We start from the raw sequence: 26,874 nt of genomic DNA, 5'->3' as shown, positions 1-26,874 counted from the left end.
CTGAACCCTTTCAAGTTTCGCAACATCTTTCCGATAGGAAGGAGACCAGGATTGCACGCAATATTCCAACAGTGGCCTAACCAATGTCCTATACAGCCGCAACATGACCTCCCAACCCCTGTACTCAATACTCTGACCAATAAACAAAAGCATACCAAATGCTTTCTTCACTGTCCTATCCACCTGCAATTCCACTTTCAAGGAGCTGTGAACCTGCACTTCAAGCTCTCTCTTTGTTCAGCAACACTCCCTAGGATCTTGCCATTAAGTGTATACGTCCTGCTAAGATTTGCTTTCCCAAAATGCAGCACCTCGCATTTATCTGAATTAAACTCCATCTGCCACTTCTCAGCCCGTTGGCCCATCTGGTCCGGAGACTGTTGTAATCTGAGGTAACCCTTTTCACTGTCCACTACATTTCCAATTTTGGTGTCAGCTGCAAACTTACTAACTGTACCTCTTGTGCTTAACTTTTTATAACCCTGTAATCCAGGCTCGGTCCCTGAGTTGTTCACTGTAAACGTTTGCTAACCTTGTATCCACCATGACTCAGTTAATAACACTGTTGCTTCACTAAATCACCTAAGGTTCCAGATTCAAGTCTTGCTCAAGGACTTTGGATTAAATCAAGGCTGACACTCCAGTGCAGTACCCAGGGAGAGCTGCACTGTCAGAAGTGCAGTCTTTAGGGGTGAAATGTTAATGTGAGGGTTTATTTGCATTCCTAGGTGGCTGGAAAAGCTCACAGAAGAACAGAGGTGTTAACTGCTGCTATCCTGGTCAATATTTAATCACTCATTCAACATGACATGCACATTAATGACCACATTTCTGTTTATGGTAGTTTGCTGTCAACACATTGGTTGCCTAGTTTCCTCCATTCAACAGCAATAACACTTCAAAAAATACTTAATTGTTTGGTGTTTGAGACATCCAATGATCATGAAAGGTGCTATATGAATACAAGTCTTTTTTTAAAATGTCAAGAAAGTCTATCAGGGTTTTGCGCTGTGGATCTATCTTCACTCATAAGAACACAAAGAGATGGTTGAGGCCTTCAGTCCTGAACCACCATCTTATTAGACCTTTGCTAATCTTTATCTCAACTTCATTTACCCACTGAAAACAAAAAATGCTGGAAATCACAAGGTCAGGCAGCATCCATTCTGGATTTTAAATGCACTCTGTGCAATAAAATGCTTTCTGATTTCCTTAGTGATTAATTTAATTTTTGATTTCATCCACCATTTGAAGCAGCTGGACCCCCTCTCAAAGTTGTCTCTGAACTCCGTTTTTCGATTTAATGTATCGTTGTGTAATACAGTATTACGTAATACAGCTTAAAACGCACAAAAGAGGATGAATTGTGTGTGGAGGTGAAAATGCATCTGTTATTAGGATTCTAGCTCAATGAAACTGGTCAGCGTCGGAATATTTCAAAATCTGCTGATGTATTTCATACTTACTGTGTTTTTTGGGGCTTACACAGTACTAACTCTACCTTCTCAGTCCAGATGATTGGTTTAAGCTGTGGTCCGGTATTTAAAAACCCAGTGCAGGCTTACTCTCAGCACTACTGAGGGATGGTTGATTGCTTGAGAAGCTATGCTTTGGGTGGGATGTTAAACCAAGACCCTGCTTCTCTGTGGTACCTGTAGATAAACCACTTAGACTTATAATGCTTTAACGTGAAAAATGCACCCTAAAAGGATTGATCAAAGTGTAATTGAAATAAGCAGGTTAAAGGAACAAGATAAGTTTGGTCAAAGCACCGATTTGTAGAGGCTTTGATGGAGGATAGGAAGACCGAGCGTTTGAGAGATTAAATTCCAGGGCTGCGAGGTGGGGTTTGAGGGTTGTCCAGTGCAGCGCCAGAAAAATTGACTGGCCATTCACCTGGTTGCTGTTTTTAAGTGGGATCCTGCTATGCAAAGAATTGCAGCATTTTCTGATATGACTGCACAAATGTACTATGGAGCGACACCTAGCGGCCAAAGCATGCACCTGCACCGTGAGTGTTGACATAGCAGTTTACAATGTTTAGAAACTGACAAAAATATGGCTGAAAAAGGAAGGTAGCAGCAAGTAAAACTTGGATTCAGCCAAAAGCTTTCTCTTGCACAATCTGATTGCATTAACCACGCATAATGGAAATCTTTCTGATTTTTCTTTTCCTCATCCTGTCCGGAGGGTGTTTCAGACTTTTGACCCTGTCACAGTGAAGGAATGACAACGCACTTCCAATCAGGATAGTGTGTGACTGGAGGGGAACTTGTATGTGGTGGTATTCCTAGGTATCTGCTGCCCTTGTCTTTCGACATAATAGAAGCTGTAGATTTGGAAGGCGCTGTCCAAAGAGCTTTGGTGAATTTCTGCAGTGCATTTTGTAGATGGTACGCACTGCTGTTACTGAGCATCAATTGGTGGAAGATGTGTATGTTGAAGTTGTTGTATGGAGTTAGGCTCAGCAGGCTTCTTTGTCCTGGGTGGTCTCAAGCTTAGTGTTTTGAAGCTGCACTCATCTTAGTAAGTAAGGGATTTTCTAGAATATGGACTGCAGTGTTTAAGAAAGACAGCTGAACACCACCTTCTCGAGGGTAACTAAGGATGAGCAATAAACACTGGCCTTGCCACAGCACTCTAGTCCCGCAGTCATAGAGCTGTACAGCATGGAAACAGACCCTTCGGTCCAACTCCTCCATGCCGACCAATGTCCTAACCTAATCTAGTCCCATTTGCCAGCACTTGGCCCATATCCCTCTTTTCCTATTCATATATCCATCCAGATGCCTTTTAAATGTTGTAATTATACCAGCCTCCACTACTTTCTCTGGCAGCTTATTCCATATACATACCACCCTGCGTGCGAAAAAGTTACCCTTGGGTCCCTTTTATATCTTTCCCCTCTCGCCGTAAATCTATGCCCTTTAGTTCAGGACTCCTCTATCTCACGGAAAAGACCATATCTGTTTATCCTATCCACGCACCTCATGATTTTATAAACCACTATAAGGTCACGCCTTAGCCTCCAACTCTCCAGTGAAAATAGCCCCAGCAGCTTCAGCCTCCCTCTGTAGCTCAAACCCTCCAACCCTGGTAACGTCCTTGTAAATCTTTCCTGAACCATTTCAAGCTTCACAACGTCCTTGCAATAGGAAGGAGACCAGAATTGCACACAAAATTCCAAAAGTGGCCTAACCAACAGCCGCAACACGACCTCCCGACTCCTCTACTCAATACTCTGACCATAAAGGAAAGCATACCAAACACTGCCTTCACTATCCTATCAACCAGCGACTCTACTTTCAAGGAGCTATGAACCTGCACTCCAAGGTCTCTTTGTTCAGCAACACTCCCTAGGACCTTACCATTAAGTGTATAAGTCCTGCTCTGATTTGCTTTTCCAAAATGCAACCCCTCACATTTATCTAAATTAAACTCCATCTGCTACTCCTCAGCCCATTGGCCCATCTGATCAAGATCCCGTTGTACTGTGAGGTAACCTTCTTTGCTGTCCACTACATCTCCAATTTTGGTGTTGTCTGCAAATTTACCAACTATACCTCCTGTGTTCACATTGAAATAAAAAATATCACTCCTGACTTGTGTCTTGTAGATAATGGGGAATTATGAGGTGAGTTACCAGCCACTGGATTCCTAGCCTCCAACCTTGTCTTGTAACCACAGTATTTATTTAAATGGCTGATCCTGTTTGTTTCTGTTCATTGTTAACCCCACGATGTTAATAGTGGGGGATTCATCGATAGTGATGATATTGAAGGTCAAGGGGCGATGGTTAGATTCTGTCTCGCTAGAGATGATTATTACCTGTCAAGTGTGTCATGTGTTACTTGCCACTATTCAACCCAAGCCTGGTTGGGATGCAACGTGCTTCAGAAATTGGCACAAATGGTTTTTTTTTTTCATCCGTTCATGGAATATGGGTGTTGCTGGCCAAACCAGCAATTGTTGCCCCACCCTAATTGCCCAGAGGGCATTTAAGAGTCAACAGCATTGCTGTGGGTCTGGAGCCCCATAGAGGCCAGACCAGGAGAGTTTGACAGCTTTCCCTCCCTAAAGGGCATTAGTGAACCAAATGGGTTTTTCCCACAATTCCAAGTGGTTGCTTGGTCATTATTAGGGCAGCTTTCTATTCCAGATTTTTACTGAATTCAACTTTTGCCATCTATCGTAGGATTTTTGAGTCAGTCTATTTAAAACATTAGTCTGGTATCCTGGATTACTTGTGCAGTGACATTTCAGTTATGCCCAACCTGTCTCCTGCTAGGCCCGTGGTGCAATTATCGGTAAACATCCCCATTTCTGACTTTATGGTGGAGGGAAAGCCATTGTTGAAGCAGCAGATGATGTTTGGGCCTCGGACACTATCCTGAGGAATGCCAGAAATGTCCTGCAGCTGAGATCATAGAATAGAGTGGAAGTAGGACATTTGGCCCATCAAGTCCACACCGACCCTCTAAAGGGCGTCTCACCTAGACCCACCCTATCCCTGTGACCTAGCTTTTCCCATGGCTAACCCACTTTGCCTTCATAACCCTGGACACTATGGGCAATTTAGCATGGACAATCCACCTAGCATGCACATCTTTGCACTGTAGGAGAAAACCAGAGAACCCGGAGAAACCCTGCCCAGACACAGGGAGAATGTGCAAACTCCACACAGACAGTCATCTGAGGGTGGAATTGAATCTGGGTTCCTGGCGCTGTGAGGCAACAATGCTAACCACTGAACCACTATGCTGTCCCAGGTGACTGACCCCTAACATCCTTCTTTATCGTTCTAGTTGAGTCCAACCAGTAGATTGTTTCCTTCCTCAGTTCTCATTGATTCCAGTTTTCCTTGGGCTCCTTGATGCCACATTGGGTCAGATGCTGCTTTGATATCCTGTGCAGTGAATGGAATTGGCTGAGCAGTGCCATCTGTGACATGGGGGAGGTCATGGTAGAATGTCCATTTGATAGCCTTGTGTTTTGCAATGATGCGTTGGGCTACCCCATCTTACAGGTTGGGAATATTTTGGAGTTATCTTCTCCCCTGTGTGTGGTTTAATTGCCCACCATGATGTAGATAGGCCTGTGGAGCTCTGATCTGACCTGTTTGTTTAGCGATTATTGAGCTCCCTAACAGCAGAGATTGGTAGTATTCTCTTCAGCTCTGCTTTTTCATTCCTTGTATGTGTGTTTGTCTTTTATACAGCCCTGGAACCAGTTGAGCTTCAGTGTGTACATGTTGGAGAGTCTGCCATGTGGTTGGGAACTGTTAATGATCCAGTATGGTGAGAGGAAGCACTCGCTTTTATGTAGCATGTTTTACTGCTACAGAATGTTCCAGATGTTTTATAGCCAATGAAGCAGTTTTGAAGTGAAGTCATGTTGTAATGTGAGAAATGTGACAGCTAATTTGACTGCAGCAAGGGCTCTCAGATTATCATTAAATAACGACCAGATAATCTGTCTGTGATCTTGGCTGAGCGAAAAATATTGGTCAAGACCAACACCACCACTCTTTTTGGAAATAATGCAATAGAATCTTTTACATGTACCTGAGAAGGCAGACAGTTTTAACATCTTAACCGAAAATCAGAACATCCTACAGTACAGCACCCCTAAATATTGCACATGGAGTGTTTGCTGAGATTATGATTCTGGAGTTAATCTCCGCAGTTTTCTGACTCAGCTACCAGCTGAGCCACAGCTAACAGTGGGCCTTAGAAATGCCATAAAGCAGTCATGGCATTGTACGAATGATAACGTTTGCAATCTGGGACCTGTCTAGAGTCAAATAAAATGGTTAAGATTATGTATTTGACAGGTGTGCAGTTGGAAGCAATTTTATATTGTCAATTTGTTGAAATGTTCACATCCAATATCTGCATTAAGTAGAGGTGCAGCCACCTCTGCTGTATTTCTGACAAATGGGTGGAAGTTTTGAAACATGTTCTTCTTTTAGACAATGACAGTGTGGGCAGGAATGTAATGCCCAGTTGAAATGTAACTTTTAATGGGAATTTGGAGCCTCTGTGGCTCCAGGGAACAAGTGTCACTTGCAATAAAGATTCTGTTTAAGCTTTGTTTCTAAAGTTGAGTCCAGCCTATACAGGATTCTTCACCTCTTGTGATTAATGCTGCATCTGTAACCAGCAGGACCATGACAAAAGGCAATATAAATGGCGAGCACTGCTTGCTCCCCTGAAGGAGATTATATCTGACTTTCTGTAGAAGCCTTGAGTTTCAAGTCCTGGTTACGTGCTTTGGCAGGCTAGGAATTCAGCAAAATACTTCATGCTGTGAATTAATTAAGAAGGTTTTTAAAATGAGAAGTATTTTCTCTTTAGATGCCTCATTTATAACGGTGCTTCTTATATGCGTCTCTTAATACACCACCTTTCGTTAGTCTCCTTCCTCCCGAGGTCATTTCTAGGTATCTCTTACCATTTAGTCACAAGGGACCAAAAATAACATGTGAATCATATGTAACTGGTTGCCCTTCTTTTTGTGTTGTTGTTGTTGGGAAGGAACCAAAAATGAACTTGAGGCGATGTAATTAGTGGCATTTATTCAAAAGAAGGCACTCTATCTGATGTGGGAACTGAGATCATTCGTTGAGGATAGGCAAAATCTCTCTGTTCAACGATAGAAATCACAATATTCCTTCCAGATTTGGGGGGAGGGAGGTGTGGTGGAAGAAGCAAGTTATTCAAATAATCAATTCAGCTCTTTTTGTAAAATATTGCCCAAGGTTTGCTGATCATACATATCATCAGCATGATTCCTTTTCAGTTCGGGGTGGGTGGGGGGGGGGGGGGTGCGCGGTATTGGTGGAGGGGAGAATCAACCACTTTGGAGTTTCTAAATATTTTGAGTTTAAACTGTCATTATGGACTATTTGAGAGAGGTCAGAGTGAATATTTTGCAATTTTCAAACAAATGCTTGCTGTGCTATTTTATACTTTTCTTTCAATGATTTATCAAAGACAAATAGATAAGATTATTCTTCAACCTGGATAGCAGATACTGTGCCCGGCTTAGATAAAACTGAAACTAAGTACTTTAGTCTTGGCATGCTGTAAGGGCTGCTCCTCTAACTTGTTTTATAGAGAGGGACAGAAGGAGGGGCTACTCAAAACTGCACTACTTTTTTTTTGCTATATAAGTAATGTTTGAATTGCACCTAATTATAGTCTCGCTACAAAGTTGTACAGACTTGAAGGAAGGCTTACACTCCAAAGATATTTAGTCTTTGCAGCATCAAGTTAAATTTGGGATTCTAGCCAAGTGTAATACATTACAAAGGGTTCTGTGTGTTTTTGAAGCATTTCCATAATTACTTAGAAAATGAGTATTCTGCTTTTTCTAATTACACATCTAGTCGGGGATTTTTTTTCAGTTCCTCTGTATATGATCTCATCTTTCAGTTTTAACAATGCTTGTTACATCTGTACTCAAAAAGCAGGCAATATTGGCATAATTGCATCAGCTTTTAATGCTGCATTTGCCACATGACTATAACAGCACAGCCAGGTCTGGGTGAGTTAATGAAAGATCCAAAAGAGTTTGCATTTTACACCAAATAAATGCTCAATATTCTCTTGGGAATATCACTTTTCTACCACTCGAAGTGCACTCTGCTTTCTCCAGTGTCCAGTTTGCTTTGTGCAATATTACAAAATAACTGCATAAAATGAGTAAGTGATTTTCCTCGCATCCCACAAATTTGTCTCGTTCTGATCAGTGGCTGGAATTGGGTTTGTCACGGTCCCTGCTGTTTGTTTTTGTTCAAGACACGGTGGATTGACACTCCTGGGCAATGCCACTGATGGGAGCTCAGTTTCCAGTTTGTAGAGGTGGTCACAGCCTGCCCTTAACCACATCTCAATGTGGTGTGATGGGGGAATGCTGAGCTTTATATGTATTTTGGGTCTAGTGGGAGTGTACATGCTTGAAATCTTCAGGGCTGATCTTCAAATTATTTCCAGAAATAAGTTTCCATTGTCAGGCCTACTATTTCAGCAGGTTGCCCTTGGTTTGGGCTAGCATTGCCCTGTATAAACGATGGCGGACCACGAAACGTAATTTCTCATGCCAACTCGATTGAAGCGCTCAGACAAGCTATCTTCTGCTGACCTTTTGAACATCAGTCAATGCCAATGTCAGAGTCTTCAGGAATATTCCAGAACACTACTATGAAGAACCAGAGTCGAGTAGAGAATTCTCCCAGTGACTATTGAATAATAAATCAGATTTACTTTATCTCCTTTTTGTTACAATCTGAGAAACTCTCGTCCAGGTTGGTTGATATGATATGTGCTTACTTGTGGAGCAGGGTCAAAGATACAAATGACCTACTCCTGCCTTCTGAATCCAATGTTCCTGTGTTCTTCCATGTCTCCATGATTGGTGCTGAGAGTAAATCCAATTTGAGTTGCTCATACCTTTATAAAACCATTATGCCATAGGATGTCAGCTGCCTATATGTATGTCTAAATGTAAGCTTTGGGATATCAGATACTCAATGTTTACATGGGTAGTGGTTTCGTAGTCACTGGATTAATAATCCAGCTGCTCAGACCAGCAGCTCAGGGAATGTGAGACCTCTGGGCCTATATCGATCATGAAGTTGTCATTACAATCTGACTAGCTCAGTAATGATCTTTATGAAGCAGAGTGTGTCAACCTTACCTGGTCTGACTGTAGCTTCACGCTGATGTGCTTCACTCTTAACTGTCCACTACAGTGGCCTAGGAGCCAGTTGTCCAGACCTTGTTGCGCAACCTAGAGTTGCGCAAAAATGCGCGCTGTGAGGCAGCAGTGCTAACCACTGTGCCACCGTGCCGCCCCAAAAAGAGTTGCGCAAAAATGCTATCCCCACATTCCAGTAAGGAATAACATGAAATAAATCCATTTGTAAAATTGGTTAGTGCTCATTGATTCTTCATTCGTTCAATGTACCCTCTGACATCAGAAAATAAATTGAAAGAAAGCTTAAACTTGTGATTGGACACACATGCAAGTTTAGAAATTTTAAGTTCAGTAGAGGCAGTGTGACTTAAATTTTAAATTTAAGACTGACGGAATTAAATGTTCTGTCTTACCATTTGTATTTCATGGCATCTGGCCTTCAGCTGCAAGGTTTAAAGTATATTGCAATAAAATGAGTTGTTCTGACCTCATGCAGGGTCAGTGAAAAAATCCTCCTTTTCACGTTTTTTTTACCCCGAGATAGCTGGGCAGCCGAATTCCTGAAGTGTAACCTGAAACCTATTTGAAAAGATATTAATCACGGCATCTGGTATTTTACTTTCTGCGAGTTACAACTGAAGTTTTTGCAAGCAAATGTTAGCTCAAGTGTTATATACTTAACTGAGTCAACAGTGTGATTGGCCTGCCCATTCCAATCACACACAAGCCAAAAAGGGGAAACAATAGAAATGGAACGACTATGTTCATGTCAGCTCATTAGTGACCAAACAAGATCTCTTAGATATTCCTATAGTCTGAAAGCATTTCTTTGTGACGCAAGCATGCTTAATAATCATTTCTCTGTGAGATTCCAACTGTGACATAACATCTGTAAAATATGTTGCCGAAACAGAGGGAACTCATTTAAAGTCCTGAAACATTTTGCAAAGTTTCATTGGCATTTCTCAAATTGCTTTACAGATGTTTGTAATGGGTATTTAACCCAGCTAGTGAACAGACTGTATTTGGCTCCATCAAGCATCTATTACAATGAGCAGATTATAGCTGTATAGATCTTGAACCTGGTCAATTTGCAGAATAGACTTGTAATGGATGATCAGCTTGGCCAAGTACCTATAGCTGATTTTTTGTTTTTTTTTAAAAAAAAGTACCTGTTTTGCAGATGATTGTTGAACTTTGAATTTTAAGCGGGGCTCCTCTTCATAACTCAAATTGTAATTCTGAACTACATTGCACATTAAAGCATCTTCTAAAAAGAGAACTTTGTATCTTTAGATTTTACAAGGACAGAATGCTTGACTCTCCACAATGGCTGGAATAGAATTCAATTTGGTAGCAAGTAATTTCCCAGAACTTTGTTGACATGAACAAATTTTGACTAACTTCTGACTTGTTTGTGACGTGAAAGTTGTAGCATTGTTTCGTTTCTCTGCGAGTCTGGTCAGAAGCACACCTCTTTGTCCATTGAAGTAGCAGCAAACATCAGTTTACTGGAAAGTACACCGCTGAGTGACATCAGGGGCAGTTCACCCACAATGTGCTGATGTCAGGAGAGAGTTTATTTTCCAGTAAGCTAATGTATATAAGTCATTTGTTGGTTTTTTTTTTTAACCACACTCTCCATTGATCTTGAACATTGCCAACAGTGATTCTTCAGAGAATGAAGTGGAATAACTTGGTGTTATTTTCACTTTTTTTAAAAAAAGGTGTGCAATTGAATGCAATTGTAAGGTTCTTCTTGCTTCTTCAATTATACCTTTTCATCGACTAGTTGAGTCCTGCAATTGCCAGAGCAAGTTTTTAACTTGTTGAAGCTAACTTTCTCAGTGGTCAGTGTTCTGTGTAATGTGGTGTAACATATTACTAAAGCGATACCTCTTTCTAATGTATCAATCTGCTGTGACTGTCCCGACTTTGAAGTTTACAATCTGTAACCTAAAATGGAATTAGAAATGTTTTCAAGTGGAGATTGAGATTGTTTCTGCATCTGGAGGAAACTGCATTCAGCTGAATACAGTTTTGCTTTTGCTGAAAAGTTGTAAGAATTAGCACAAAACAGTCAATCTACTCATGTTTAAAAAGGCTGCTCATTAATCTTGCCTCATCCCAAAATGATTTTGGCATTTTCGTTATTTCAATGGGACTTCAGGCTATTTCGGTTTTGCTGATTTACTTGGGTAAAGGTCAAGCGATTTCAGGGGTCAACAGAAGGGGCATTGCGCTTGATACAGTAATTGAGCAAAAAACTTTGGTCTTAGATTGCCGCAGTGCTTGTTAAAACAGTATTTGAAAAGAGCCTCTAAGAACTGTTAAAGTTTAGTGATGTTTTCTTTACCAAACCTGTTCCTAAATTGGAGTCTGGAAAGCGATTGAACTTTGTTACAAGTGATACAGCTTTGCTATGTGAAATTGATAATATTTATTAATCAGTTACTAAGGAAATGGTCTTTTTCTGTTGACGGTTTGGAACAGACACTTGGCTCTGCTCTTTGCTCCCAGTGTAAGGTGAATTTTCTTCACCTGAGCCTTTTTACAGAGAATCCAAATCTTGATTAATCGAGAAACCATCAATTTTGCTTTGGGGACATAAGATCTAAGGCTGACACTAGGGGGCAATTGAGAGCTTCAAACAAGTTGAGCTAATTCAGATTTTTCCTTTGACTGTGACTCCTCTAAGTATTTGGACTGGTTTTCTGTTCATGAACCTCATTCTTGCATTTCCCCTCTCATTATAACAACTTTGCAGAGAGGGTGTCTAGTTAGCCAGTTAGGACAGAAAAAAGAAATTCATTCAGGGCTGTGGACCTTTTGGAATATGTTCAAAGCTGAGATCACTGGATTATTAGGAAGTACACAACTTGAGGCATGTGCATTTGCTGTAGCCAAGATCATCAATGGTGGAAGAGGGTGATGGGTGCTACAAGCTTTTCCCCTGTTGTAATCAGTATGTCCTTCCAAGGCGAGTAAGCAAGTTCTAGAAAGTGTGGAGGAGCTGGAGAATGGTGAGAGATGCACAGGGGATATGGAATGGGAGATGGCGATGGGGATGGTATTGGAAAGAAAATTTGAATGGGGATACTAGGAGAAGAATAGTTTGAGTATGGCATGAGAGGCATGGAATGACATGGATGGGAATTTAACAAAGTAAAATTGCAATAAACATAGTAACTCAGTTTAAAGAAAACTTGCATTCATATCCCAACTTTCATATGTTCAGGAAATGCAAAAGTGTTTTGGATCCAATAAAATAATTGAAAGAATACAGGCTATTGTACTGTGGGAAACGCAGCAGTCAGTTTGGGCACAGTTAGCTTTTCAAACAGTATTGAAATGATTAACTAGGTTATCTGTTCTAACAATGCAGCTTGAAGGTTAAAGGCTACCTCGACTAGGGGGAATATCTACTGCTGTCTCTTGAAGGAGTGTTCTGTTCTCCCCCGTCCCCAAAGCACAGCACACACACAGACACAAGATAGGTGTCTTGGTTTAATAACCTGTTCCCCACGTCCTTGACAGTGCATCACTACCTTAATACTGGCACTGCAGTGATCATCTGAATTCTTTTCTTAAAACTCTGAGACAAAAAATATAACTCTTCTCTCTCTGCATCTCTCTCTCTCTCTCTCTTCCCATCCATCCCCCGGCTGTTTTATGTTATAAAGGGATTTCAACAAGAAATTAAACAATAAATGCTTAGTGAAGGCCACGTGACAACGTCTGGCTACTTAATTGTGTTGGATGCTGAGGTATGAAGAATATTTGATATAAAATGGATCTTCTGACTGATTCACAGCAGCTTAGTCATAATACAGGCTGATATTTTAATATTGGAGCCTCATGTGGCCAATTATGATCTAATGGATGAGAAATGGAGTCTAGGAAATCTTCGCTTCCAAAATTAACTCCAGATTTGTGGTGCATAACAATTTTTCTGTAGCCAATATCATTAAACTTTAAATTAAAGTAATTATTTGACATTAGATTACATACGATAGGAACCAGTCACGACCTCAACTTGGAGGCCAGTGTTCAGCATTCGTTTTCTTTCTAAAGCATTGTCAGTGTTTCCAGGATTGTTGTGAAGTTTCCTGGGATTGAATTATAATCTCCAGAGACATGGCTGAAAGCAAGTCAAGGGGGGGGAAAAAGATGAAAGCATTAAAAACAATTGTTTAAGACATTTTCTTTGAACACTTCTGCATCTTAACAAAAAACCCAATCCCCCAGTTGAGGCCAAATCAGTGTTTTACAAGAGTTCATTGTAACCTCCTTGCTTTTGTGCTCTGTTACAACTTGTAAAACTCAAGATTATTGTAAGGCTTTTTAATCACTTTCTCCATCTGTTCTCAGATCTCCAACGATTTGTGAATATAAACCCTGGGTGTCTTGGTTTCTGCACCTGCTTTAAAATAATAGCCTTTAGTTTCTATCACCTTGTCTTGTTCTTCCTCCTAAAACGAATCCCTTCACAGTTCTCTATATTAAATGTCATCTGTCATTTATCTGCCAATGCCTCCAGCCAGGCTGTGTCCTCTTGAAGTCTCTCACTGTCCTCCCAAGCTTTCTGTCATCTGCCTGTTTTAAAATGATGTCTTGCACATTCATAGAGGACATGGAGAGGATAAATAGACAAGGTCTTTTCCTTGGGGTGGGCGAGTCCAGAACTAGACGGCATACGTTTAGGGTGAGAGGGAAAAGATATAAAAGGGACCTGAGGGGCAACTTTTTCACACAGGTGGTTCGTGTATGGAATGAGCTGCCAGAGGAAGTGGTGGAGGCTGGTACAATTACAACATTTAAAAGGCACCTGGATGGACATATGATTAGGAAGGGTTTAGACAGATATGGGCCAAGTGCTTGCAAATGGAACTAGATTAAATTAGGATATCTGGCTAGCATGGACAAATTGGACCGAAGGGTCTGATTCTGTGCTCTACATCTCTATGACTCTGACTTTAATTCAAGGCTGGTAATCAATGTGAAAGCTGGTCCCTGGAGAATCCATTTGTATGTCTTCCCCCAGCAGCACCTTCCTGTCGCTCGGCTGACTCTGTGTAACCATGTTGCAACTTGCACCTTTATTTGAAAGCCAAGAATTGGAGTTGAAGCGAGAAAGAGAGCGCTGCTCGATTGTTCTGGAGGTAGATGGACAAGGTTGTCTTTCTGTCTCTACTTAATGATGGGACTTTTGTTTTTAAACAGCCATCTATTTGTTACACTTCTCTTTAGCCCAGCATGACCAAGATTTAGTTTGTGCGACCTCATTTTGCACCTAATTGGTGTTGCATTTTTCTAAACTCAACTCTTTTACCCATTGGGCAAGCTCTCAAATCCCACACCTGACGAATGCCTGATTTCCTCAGTAAGGATGGAGTTGTGGAAGTATAACTCCCTTATCCATTCGTCAGTACGGAGGGATTAAGACCACTTTCAAAGATCTGCCAACCACTACAAGGGTCTTATTTTTAAATCTTTGTTTTTGTGTGGTTATTAAAGAACAGTTATAGGTTTGAGGCTATGCCATAGTGCTCTGTACGAGAACAAAATCTAAATTCTAAACATGTTTTAGATTCCCTTTGTAGCAATGTTTTGAATATACTCCTGTGGAATGCTATGAGATCTTTATCAATGACAAAGTTTATAGAATGCAAATTCCAGTTCTTGGATGTGGTTGCAGGTATGTTGTTATGTCTCACACAAATAAAATAGGTTTTAAACTGGTGTAGTTCTGTCATTATTTTGGTGATGTGCAGATCCTGGGGCAGTGCATTGACCATGATCTGAGTACATTTGACCCTCAAAGAAGGGTATACCTCCTGACCACCTCCGTATTTGCCCAGGATAGCAAACTGTTTATTGTTAAAAATCACACAACACTAGGTTATAGTCCAACAGGTTTAATTGGAAGCACACTAGCTTTCGGAGCACCGCTCCTTCATCAGGACTACCACCTGATGAAGGAGCAGTGCTCCGAAAGCTAGTGCTTCCAATTAAACCTGTTGGACTATAGCCTGGTGTTTGTGATTCTTAACTTTGTACACCCCAGTCCAACTCCGGCATCTCCAAATCAAAACTGTTTATTGTTAGATCTGTCATTATTAGAATTGTCCAGTCTATTAACACTGGCATTAGTAAGGCCTGTTCATAATCAAATGCGAAGTACTTTTTCACACCTCTTGAGACTGAGTGATGGGAAGAAACCCTCTTAGTTATCGGTCTGTCCTATTACTGGAGATTTCATGTGGATGTTTTTATCAGGTTAAGTATTGACATTGGAATACTTTTGACCATCCTGACTTGGAAATATATTGCCGTTCTTTCAGTGTCGCTGGATCAAAATCCTGGAATTCCCTCCCTAAGGGCATTGTGGGTCAACCCAGAGCACGTGGACTGCAGCAGTTCAAGAAAGCAACTCACCACCACCTTCTCAAGGGGCAACTAGGGACAGGCAATAAACACTTGCTAGCAAGCAGCACCCACATCCCACAGATGAATTTTTTAAAAACCCGAGGGCAGGGATCCCATCAGAGAACTGTATTGTAGGTTTGTTACAACTGAAGTAAGTTGACGTACCCTGGCACTGCCAGTGGCAACAAAATACGAGGGTGTTTAAGACCAAAGTATGAATATCCCAGAAAAAAACTAAGGCGCCCAGTGATTCAAAAGTGCTCCTGGGGTTGTCAAGTCTCAACATTTCTAGTGTCTCTCCCCGCCCCCAACAACTACAATTACTTAAATACTGGATATTTGTGCTGCCTTTAAAGTCAATAACACATAATTAATTCTTTTGCTCTATTGCATTTAATGAGCACTTGACCCACTTACAGAACACAAAAGCAGCCTCACATTGATGTGCGCTGCACAAAATGTATGCTTTAAATTGTATACGCTGTGTTTACTGAGGTGTTTTATTCATTTAGACAAATAAGATACATAATTTGAGCTAAAATTAGAAATGCCATAATTATTGTGCACAGTAACTTCATCCATCTGTGAGAATTGAGGAAATATTTAGCTGGAATGCCTTTCGATTAAGATGCTTCTAATCATCAAACTGAATTTTTAATAAAAATAAATTGGCAGAAATTTAAATTCAGGGGCTATAGCCTCTCACTGGCAGATTGTCACCAGTCCTCATTTAATAAGCAAAGATTTCTGCAAAAGGTGCAGAAATCTAAGCCTACAATATTTATATACAATAATGTTTGGAAATGTTGAAGTGACATTAAAAGAAGACTGAGTTTTCTTCAGCATTTGTGCCCTTGCTTTGATACAGTCAAGTATTGAATTATTAATTTTCTTTTCAGGTGAGACCAAATAGGCAACTTAAATTTCAGTTCGATGCCAGCCAGTGCGGGGAGTCTGTGCACATTTCCTCTGTTGGGTGATTTGAGTATTGAATTCTCTTGTCGTCGGTTCCATTAGTAAGACTTGCAAACAGACTCTGAAGTTTTATTCTCCCTGTCTCCTTTTTTATTTGTATTGAACCTTATTGAACTGTGGAGCTATCCCAAGGGCTGAATGATCCACTCCCTCTCCCAATTTTTGTTTGAAATTGAATGGTCCATTATGGGGTCCATAAGGAAATGGCTTGCATTTATGTGGCACCTCAGGACAGTAAAATGTATGAGGTATTTTTAAAGTGTAATCATTATTGTGAAGTCGAGAAACGAGGCAGTAAGGTCCCACAGAGAGCATTATGATGATCTTCCTCCGTGATGTTGGTTAGAGGATAAAAATTGGAAGATAGCAGGTATAACTCAGTTGCTTTAACATCTACTAGGAAGGCAGATGGGGACCTTAGTATAATTTAAAACTGGAAGACAGCATCCTGCTCTTCAGGACTTCAGTGGTGTCTTTAATCTACATTATATGCTTTGGCTTATTTATTGGGGATTAGACCTTCTAGTTTGGAGGAGAGAGTGCCTCCACTGAGCTAGAGGTAATTCGTAAAATAGAAGGATGGTTCAGTTTGGTTAAAATTAATGATTGACATGACATGATACATAAAGGAAAGTGCAATTAAAATTGCAAACCTCATTGGAAAAGCTGTTTAGCTTGCTTAAATCAAAAATTCAAAAGAGAAACTAGACTCCTCATTTTACACCAGAAACGCCACATTGTGACATTGTGGTACACTGTGTAATTACACCAGACTCAACATTGTGGCCTTTCAACTGACTGACTGCAAAGTATATTCTCAGCTGTGCTGCTGAAGGTGATTTCACTTTGATTTTTTTGAAAAAAGCACGTTTCTGTGTCCGAGTCCAGAAATTGAGGTTATAAAAGCAAAATTATATCGATGCTGGAAATCTGAAACCAGCACAGAATGCTGCAGAAACTCTGGTCTGGCGGCATCAGTGAAGAGAGAAAGTGTTAAAATTTTTAGTCCAGTTCTGAAGAGTCATGCCAGACTCGAACCGTGAATCTGTTTCTCTTTCCACAGGTGCTGCCAAACATCCTGACTTTCTCCAGCATCCTCTGTTTTTGATGACAGGACAATTTGACAGGGCTGCTTTTTAAAGTAAGGAATTCAAGCAAAAAGTGCAAAATCAAGGAACTTATGTCAAACCTTTAGAAATTACTGATTAGTCTGATCAAGAATTTTGGGCAGCACGTTTCTTTAATGATGCTAAAGCCTTGGTGAAGGATCAAGGATGATTTTACTTGAGGACTTCAGGTACTTGGAGAGACTGGAGAAGCTGGAATTGTTATACTCAGGGCAGGGAAAATTAAGGAGCAATTTAATAGGAGTGTCCAAAATTATACAGTAAATAAAGAGGCACTGTTTCCACTGCAAATAGGTCAGTAGCCAGATGAGAGAGCTTCGGATGAGATGAGAATATCTAAACAGCAGGTGAGGAGAAATAATTTAATGCAGTGTGTTGTTTTGATCTGTAATGTGATCCCCAAAAGGATAGTTAAAAAGCTTGGTTTATTAACAACATCCAAAAGACAATTGGGTCAATCAGTACTACAGGGCTTTGGATAAGCCCCAGAAGAATTCCAGCCAATTGATTTTCTCTAGGAAGGAGCTGGCATGAGTACGATGGGTTGAACGGCCTTGTATCATTCTATGAATGAAAGCGTCATTACTTGGGAAAGAATACAGGGAGATCAGCTGCCACCTTATTGTGTACTGAAGCTAAATCACTTAGAATTAAAAGGGTCATTCATAGAAAAGTTAGTAAAATATGGTGATTGTGAGAAGTGGTAAATTGTCGTGCTATGTCTCTGAACATCTAGCATTATTACTTTAATTGTTGACACAATGAGACAGGATGACCAATTCCAGAAAGGAGATGGTTGGAAACTGACTGAACTATTTATACTTCGTGTGTTTTGGTCTGTGAACAGAATTATAGGAGGAATATAATAACTGCAGTAATGGGATCATGTTGCAGTGATGCTAAATTGGATTTTCTTTTGCAGTAATTAAGAGGTTGTTTTGTTCAGATTCTGGCACCAGCACATGAAACCTAATAGTTAAGAGTGTATTTCTGTCAGCCTGCGAGATAGTCCTTTGTTGAGTTTGCTGTGGTGCTTGATTTACATGCCCTATTATTTAAACGGGATTTAATGTACATCAATAGCCTTGAAGTGGATGATGTGAATTACCCCAATGACTTTCTTATGATTTGATTTTCTGGATTAATGCTGCCTTTTTTTTGGCAGAGATTTAAAGGGCGCTTTGAGTGTGTGTGTGCGTGCACTATCTCAGCTGATTTCTAAATAACACGGGAATAATTCGCCAGAGTTTGGAAATGCAAATTTGAAGGGCGCTGTGCAGTAAGGAATGGATGGCGTCAGCCGTTTGCGTGACACAACCTGGGGCTTGTCTTGTGGACTTTTCAAATTAGGAGCTGGATTGTACATTGGGGCTGCGAATGCAGAGCTTTAACAGAGGGAAGGTGTTGAGCAAGTCTTCTTCACGCAGCCGAGTTAGCAGCTCTGCCAATACGTTCACAAAGAGTTAACTGCACAGCAGCGATCTTAATGAATTCATTGATGGAAAAGCGGCAGTCAGCACCAATTTAACCAAGTGGATCTTGGAAGCACCGCAATCGCCCTTAGTAATTTCCTGAAAACCCAAAGGGTACCCTAATCCTGTTTGTTAATAATGTTGCTAGCGGCTAGCAACATTGTGTCACTTTACAAGCGCAAGGAGCCTGAAAAGTGTCTGCAAACTTTTCTCTTGATGCACAAGCGTTTCATGTGTAAGCGTTGGGAGGTATACAGAGACCGAGAAATATAGGAGTCCGGCAGCATAGGTTTCAGAAACAAAACCCGAAATATCGAGAGTGCCGTAAATCCGGAATGGCAGCAGCAAATCTTGGCAGTGCCAGTTTGTTGGAACTGGGCACTGGGGCCGTTCAGAGAGCACTGCAGCCAGGGAAATGATTGCTCCGCTGAAAGAGGTGGGGACCAGATGACATAGCAAATGGACCGTCAGCAGCTAAAGCTCGCTCGAGGATTTTTTTTTGCTGTCTCTATACCAGGCAGTCCATCCCACTTTTTTTTCTCTCTCTCTTTTCCCCCGGTTGTTGTTTTTTTGTGTTCGCTGCTTCCAGCTGCTGTTGCAATGAGTAATCGATGTGCTTGAGGAGCCCGGGCGCTGAGAAGTTGTGGGGAAAGTGCTTGGTCGAGAACATTGTGAAGTGTGTAGCGGGCACAGGGCTCACCAGGATGGTGTTCCCTGCCGCAGGCTGCAGCCCTCATGTCTGCTGAGCCCCACAGCTTCATTCAAACGCAATGGGTAAACAGAGTTTTGTTCTCTCTCTATTTATGCGGTGCCTCCTTTACTATTTCTTCGGCTGTGTTAGCCATCCTGATAGTACGGTGTTAAATGTTCTTTTGTGTGGTTTACTGTATTAACGTGACTCACTGCAAACGTAGTGTTTAGTCAACGGCGTGAGATGGGCCAGATATTTCCAGATATTTTTGGTTGCGTGAAATGATCTAAATTAGGAAATAGCCACTGCACGATTCTGGGTCCAATGTGAAGAGGTCTGTTTTATATTGCATAAGTTCCATGTGATTGGTTTTTTGTCAGTCTGCGCATGAGTGTATGTCTCAGTCTGTTTGTCTCCATGTGTGTATGTCTGTCCCTCTGTGTGCATGCATGTCTGTGTGTGCGTATGCACATGCCTTTGCCTGTGCGTGTGTATTGGTGTGTGCACGCTTGTGTATCTGTGTGCATGCATGTCCCTTTGCCCATGTGTGTATCTGTCTATCTGTATGTGCATGTACCTCTGTGTGTGCGTGCCTGTGTGTGAGAGCACACGTGCCTGTGTGTGTATTTCTGTGTGTGCTTACGTTTCTGTATGCACATGTCTGTGTGTGCATTTATCTGTGTATATGTACATGCACCATTCTGTTGGATGGTCTGTGTGTGTGTGTGTGTGTCTGTCTCTGCCTGTGTGCACCTTAATCTGTGTCTGTGGTTCTCTGTGTGTGTTTGGGTCTGTCATTGTGTACGTGTGTGGCCTACTGTCAGTATGTGCTTGTGTGTTTGTTCCCTCCGTGTGAATCTTTGCACATATCTCTCCGTCTCACTCTGGTTTCATGTGTATCTTTGACAGGTTTGCATACACTGACAGAGACACAGTCTGTGTTCCTTTTCTGTCAGTCTGTATGTGCATGTGTATATTTGTTAGCCTGCACATGCATGTGTGATGTATGTCTCCCAGTCAGTCTGTGTGCGTGTTCCCATGTCTTGAGGGACACCTGGTCTCTCTGGTCAGTTGTGTGCCCTCCTGGTGCTTGCTCACTGCTTACGTGTATGACATACAGTCTGCCCGTCCACACTGTGGCACACTCCTTTCTGCCTGCCTGTGTGTGCACCCAGCACACACATTCTGCCCATCTGCATATGCCTGTGAGATTCTGTGCACATGCCCTTCACGTTCACATCGCGTGTGCACCTGACACACGATGTCCGTATGCATGCTGCTGCTCCATGTGTGTACAAGTTTGTCTCTGAGCGTGGGAGGTTGTAGTTGATGACTTCACTTTTACTTAATCTGTACAGGATGCCATCACACTGCAACAATGCTATGAAAGAATTCTAAATCTAAACCATTTTTGGGCATGCTTAGCTGAACTGCAGTTTGTCTGATATTTCAGAATCAGCTAAAATTGGATAATTTCCTCTGTCATTGCTATTCACATTAGTTAAGCATGTTTCAAACAATTAGCATGATGCAATAAGGAACCTTTTCTGAAATTAACAGGATAATGTTTCTAAGGCCCTCTTTACACGACAAAACCTAATTGACTAAAGATGAATGTGTCATTTGTATGTTTTGGCTACACTCTCTCAAATTCAGATAATAAACACTGTAAAAGGTATCCTAGGGTTTTCTTATGGATGGTAAATACTCCAAAGCACTGAGTAAAGCCTGTTTCATGGTCTTACATAATATTTGTTTGTTTTGTTCTTAATGAAAGTGTATGTACAAACTAAGCAGTACTTTTAAAAATGTCAACACGCTGCATTATAATTGGATTTTGCATTTCATCAGCGATTCCGTTGTTTTGGAGACAGCTTACCAAATCCCGGGGCTCGTTACAGTTTACGTCTGAACCCTGTCATTATATCAGTCATCAGCCACTGAACAAATATACAGTAATTAAATGGGAATTGTTGTGTATTTCATGTAGCTTTTGATGTCTTGACTGCTCTTTATAGTACAATATGAAAGAAAGTATGAACTTAGCTTTTGAGTTGTCAAACACTGTGCTTAATGGTTGCTAATCTCTCTGATCTTTTGTAACTGGTTCCAAGCACTTCAGCAAAGTGAATTCTCAAATAGTCATGTCCCAGGCAGTTCCTACTTACTGTCGGAATATTCCACAGCAGTGCAGAAAGTGCTTGAATTCCTTTCAGTGTGGAATTGGTGCGTGACTGATGTGAGTTGTGTTCCCTGGGGCATTGCTGGCTTGGTATGAACATGTCTGTTGGTTACAATGAAAATGACATGGAGCAGAGTGAGATTTATGGTGTCTTAGGGTCTTCACGGTCACAATACGTTAGATAGCAAGGCAGTAGTGGTACTGAGTTGTGCCCGTTGGTGTCAAGTGATGAAACATCATTCTGGACTCTGATGAATTGATAAGGAGTGGTTTAGCTTTTACTATCTGCGGGTGTGTGTATGAGACCCCCCCCCCCCGTCAGCATAGACCTACTTCTCCGAGTATTGCCATGTTGTAAGCAGAGTAGCCTCCGTGGTTTTTCCAGATATTTCTGTTGGTGCGACTGCAGCAGTGGCATAGTTACAGAGGAGGTCACTGGAAGAGAGCAAATGGCAGTCATCAGTCTGAATCAACAAGTGGCTGACCTGATATCACCTGGTTTGCATTCTGTCAAAAATACATCAGCTGTACTGAGGGCGAGATGTTCTTGATTGATACAGGTTAGAGCCCTGTCGGGGCACAACGGAGGAATGAGGGAGATGGAGAGGGAGGGCACCACATAAAGGTTCGGTTTGAAGCCAGTTACATTTTACTGCCTATTAGTTCATCTGTGTCCGCGCCACGTCCAGAAACACTAAACCGCTGTAAATTATGTCCAACCTGTGAACAGCGAATGAGCTGTTGTAAAGCTGTCCTTCCACATAATCTGCTAATTCAGGGTCCTCCCAATCAGTGCAGGTTGATCTTCTCGGGGTCGGGGATGAGCAATGGTCCACCTCACCGTGAGGTAAAAATGACAAGAGCACACAAATTGCAAATGTCTTGCTGCAAGTGACCTTCTGGTGCCAATCTAAACATGGCGCAGCAATGATTGGGGGCCACTGGCAACTCACCAATAGCAGGGTTGTGGCTATGCAAAGGAGCCCAGTCGTTGTTGCAGGATTTTTTTTTAATTGGTGCACCTGGGAAGGGGTGAGAAAGATTTGGAAGTGAAACAAAATGTCATTGCTGTGAAAACTTTCCCTTTTTTTTGCGATTGCAGCTGAAGAAATTGTGCTTAGTTAAATATTTTGCAGTGAAGTTATTTATAGCAGTGAAAAAGTGCAGCTGCATAGAATGTACACACTCAATACATGTAGAGCTGTCATCCACAGTGGGCTGTCTGCATTCTCAATGGGGTATTGGAATGATGGCAGCATTTTACTGGGCATCAATAGAGCATTAAGGGCTCCTGTACCTTTTTAATGGGAAGGTTCATTGAGCAATACTCCTAATTATATATGTTTAATAATCAGTTTGGTTAGACCAATGTGGGTTTGCCCTTTTTAATATCAGCACAGAACTGTACTTGCAATAAGCATTATCTGATTGTTGCTCTTTGAGTTTCTGAAACTGTTCCCCATTCTTTTATTTTCAGCACCAAATCTCAAAGGGCGCCCACGGAAGAAGAAACCCCCCTCCCAGAAGCGGGACACCCAAGCTCTGAATGGCCTGAGAGATTCCAACGAGGATTCGGATGGAAAAGCCAGTGCCAAAGTATGGTCTAGTTCAGCTCTTTTCATGCCTGGTATCTTTTGCCATGGCAGCCTTTTTCTTTATTATTGTTTGCTACTTGCTCGCAGGGTTGAAAGCAGTGTCAGCTACAGCCCAGTGAAGAACGCTGTTGCTCGAATCAGGAGGATGTGTATTCAAGTCCCACTCCCGACGATTTGAGCGCAGGATTCAGGCTGCTGCCAGGGGTTGGCGGCTGCCTTCTGAGCGCAACATAAAACCATACCCCACAGCTAGCTGTTTCAGAGGAGTGAGGAGATGGGGGGCTCAAGTCCAACACCATCATTCATAAGGGCTATAAGATCCTGGAATAATCTTGCAATGATGTATTGGAGCTGCTCCCCAATGGGCATAAATAGCACTGTGTGGGTGGAGTTTGTTGGATTTATAGATGAAATGAAATTGGATTAGATTGAGAGCTAGAAGCACTCGCATTTCAATGATATAACAGTAATACTAGAGCCTCGTGTATCTCAGGTTGCCATGTATACCATTAGTTTTTATTAAGGTGCAATGAGCAGAGGTCTGCTCACTATGGGGCAGTTCAGTGGTTAGAACTGCTGCCTCACACCGACAGGGACCCGGTTTAATTCCAGCCTTGGACTAATTTCTGTGTGGAGTTTGCACATTCTCCCCGTGTCTGCATGGGTTTCCTCCGGGTGCTCTGATTTCCTCCCAGAATCTGAAGATGTGCAAATTAAGTGAATTGGCCAAGCTAAATCGCCTGTAGTGTTCAGGGATGTGTAGGCTAGGTGCATTAGTCAGGGGTAAATATAGAGTAATAGATGTAGCAGAATGGATCTGGGTGGGTTGCACTTCAGAGGGTTGGTGTGGACTTGTTGGGCTGGAGGGTCTGTGCCCATACTGTAGAGATTCTAATTCTAATTCTTTCCCTCCCCTCAATGAGTCTGTCTTGAACCTGAACTCTTAGATTTGTTGTTAATCCCAGCAGCAAAGGAGAAATGTGAGTGCGTCATCCAAGCTGGCATTGTCAGGGTTCTAGGTGAGGTCTTAGAGTGAGGCCCCACCGGCTGCCCCCTTCAGATGGAAGGAAAGATTCTGTGACCTTATCTTGAAAAGGAGCAGGGGCATTGTCCCTGGCGTCCTGGCCAATATTTATCCCCCAATCGATCACTTTTTTGGAAAAAAATACTCTGATGATGTAGTCATTGTCATATTGTTGTTTGTGGGAGCCTGCTGCTTGCCTTTGTCATTGTACCAATGACTTGCACCTCAAAAGTACTCCATTGGCTGAAAGGTTCTGTGGAAGTCTCTGAATAGATGAACGGCTGAACTTGTATAGCAGTCACTCGTACTGACCTTTTGAGCCGCAGCACTGTTGTAAATTTTGTTCTTGTTTTCCATCTCAGGCAAAATGTGAGCCCAAAGCCACGATGGTGAAACCCAAGAATAACAGCAGCAACTGCAAAAATCCCCCGGCTGATGAGAAATCCGAGGTTGCAGCTGATGAAGAATGCAGAGCTGAGGAGCAAACATTCCTCGTCACACTTTACAAATACATGAAGGAAAGAAATACGCCAATAGAACGGATACCGTACCTCGGATTTAAACAGAGTAAGTGCCACCTCTTGAGTTTTGGCATTTTGAAAAGTTCTGTGGAAAACCCGTTTGCATCACTGAGCTTGCTAGCCTACACGTGCTAATCTGTATGTGCTATATGTAGGAAATCAAGAGACTGGATGTTGTGGTGGCAACAGAAATCTCAGGTTAGCAAAATGCTAGTGGGGTGTGGTGGGAGCTTTCAAACCCACTTTGGCAGTCGGTACCTGGGCCACATCTCGCCAGCAGCAATGTCTGTGGGTGGGGACTGCCGCCCCCTATTAAATCTGGAGTGGTGGCCATTGCAGAGACTGCACCCGGAGGATGAGGGAGTATCAATGGATCGGTGGCCTCTAAAATTCCTGCAATTAGGATATTGATGGGAGGAGGATGCTGTAGCCATTCAGGCAGGCCCCAGGCTGGGTGATGGTGAAGGCGGGCAGTGCTGTTGTAAGGGGAGAAGTGACCATTACAGGGAATGCACGCAAAGGAAGACCACCCTCACTGAGCCAATCGGGAGGCTGCTGTGGTGGTGCCCCTCCCCAGTGACGGTAAAATGCCAGGGAGTTGCAAAAAAGGCCCTTGATCAGCCACTTAAGAATTCTGCGAGGGACACCTTTCATCCATGACACAATTGCTGCGAGATTGTGGGCCATCTTGCTAGCCACTTCCCCCTATTTTAAAAATTAATGGGCTGGTACCCTCCTGCCCAATGGAAGAGCTCTACAATCTATAATACATTTAAAGATTACATTGATCCAGGAACTGGTTTTTGTAAGCCAGGATGACACTAAGGTGAATGTTAGTGTGACGAGTTTGTCATCTGGGTTTGTGTTCTAGTCTGAGCTGCGATACTGTCTCAGGCAGCTCCAGCAGCCTGAACAATCCCCCCCCCTCGGGTGAATGATCTCGTCTGTAAATTGCTGGCAGAGTGAAGCTTTTTGGGTAAGATTGAGTCACCCCTTACAGTCGTTATGGCAAAGTTGGGAAACATGTCCCCAAAAAGGAGTTGAGGATGTGATATAATGTGTTGACAGAATGGTTCTTGGGAATTGTCAGACAAGAATTAAACTCTATCTCGTCAGTAAAAGAGACAGCCAATACTCTGAGCTAACTGTTGTTGTGTTTAGAACATAGAACATAGAACAATACAGCACAGAACAGGCCCTTCGGCCCACGATGTTGTGCCAAACATTTGTCCTAGCTTAAGCACCTATCCATGTACCTATCCAATTGCCGCTTAAAGGTCACCAATGATTCTGACTCTGCCACTCCCACAGGCAGCGCATTCCATGCCCCCACCACTCTCTGGGTAAAGAATCTACCCCTGACATCCCCCCTATACCTTCCACCCTTCACCTTAAATTTATGTCCCCTTGTAACACTCTGTTGTACCCAGGGAAAAAGTCTCTGACTGTCTACTCTATCTATTCCCCTGATCATCCTATAAACCTCTATCAAGTCACCCCTCGTCCTTCGCCGTTCCAATGAGAAAAGGCCTAGCACTCTCAACCTATCCTCGTACGACCTATTCTCCATTTCAGGCAACCTCCTAGTAAATCTCCTCTGCACCCTCTCCAAAGCTTCCACATCTTTCCTAAAGTGAGGCGACCAGAACTGCACACAGTACTCCAAATGTGGCCTTACCAAGGTCCTGTACAGCTGCAACATCACTTCACAACTCTTGAATTCAATCCCTCTGCTAACGAACGCTAATACACCATAGGCCTTCTTACAAGCTCTATCCATCTGAGTGGCAACTTTCAAAGATCAATGAACATAGACCCCAAGATCCCTCTGCTCCTCCACCTTACTAAGAACCCTACCCTGTATTCCGCATTCTTATTTGTCATTCCAAAATGGACAACCTCACTTGACAGGGCTGAACTCCATCTGCCACTCCTCAGCCCAGCTTCTACAATGAGAAGTGTTGTTCACTACTTGTTAAGACCTTTTTGAAGGCAGCTCCTGGGAAGTAAATATAGAATTATGCAGCCATTCCCAATGTGTGTTCACATAACGTGTGTGAACATAATCAGCCCAGCCACCCCAGAGGTGTGAATAACAGAGACCTTGTCTCATTATAGCCAGAGCTACCCTGTTTAAATGGAGAAGGAAGTTGAGCGT

At 42.2% G+C, this 26,874-nt stretch overlaps 1 protein-coding gene across 4 annotated transcripts in view; it reads left to right on the top strand.

The window, feature by feature from the left end:
* The window catches only part of arid5b (AT-rich interaction domain 5B), a 125,260-nt gene that overhangs the window by 62,800 nt on the left and 35,586 nt on the right, over positions 1-26,874 (top strand). For all 4 annotated transcript variants that reach the window (XM_043712312.1, XM_043712313.1, XM_043712314.1 and 1 more), the window contains 2 exons: positions 23,054-23,172; positions 24,558-24,762. In XM_043712312.1, the coding sequence (XP_043568247.1) occupies positions 23,054-23,172; positions 24,558-24,762 (324 nt within the window). The remainder of the gene's footprint in view (positions 1-23,053; positions 23,173-24,557; positions 24,763-26,874) is intronic.

This window comes from Chiloscyllium plagiosum, chromosome 22 (assembly GCF_004010195.1).
Source record: "Chiloscyllium plagiosum isolate BGI_BamShark_2017 chromosome 22, ASM401019v2, whole genome shotgun sequence".
NCBI lineage: Eukaryota > Metazoa > Chordata > Chondrichthyes > Orectolobiformes > Hemiscylliidae > Chiloscyllium > Chiloscyllium plagiosum.
Note: the sequence above shows the minus strand (reverse complement) of the source record. Positions and strands in the feature narration are given on the sequence as shown.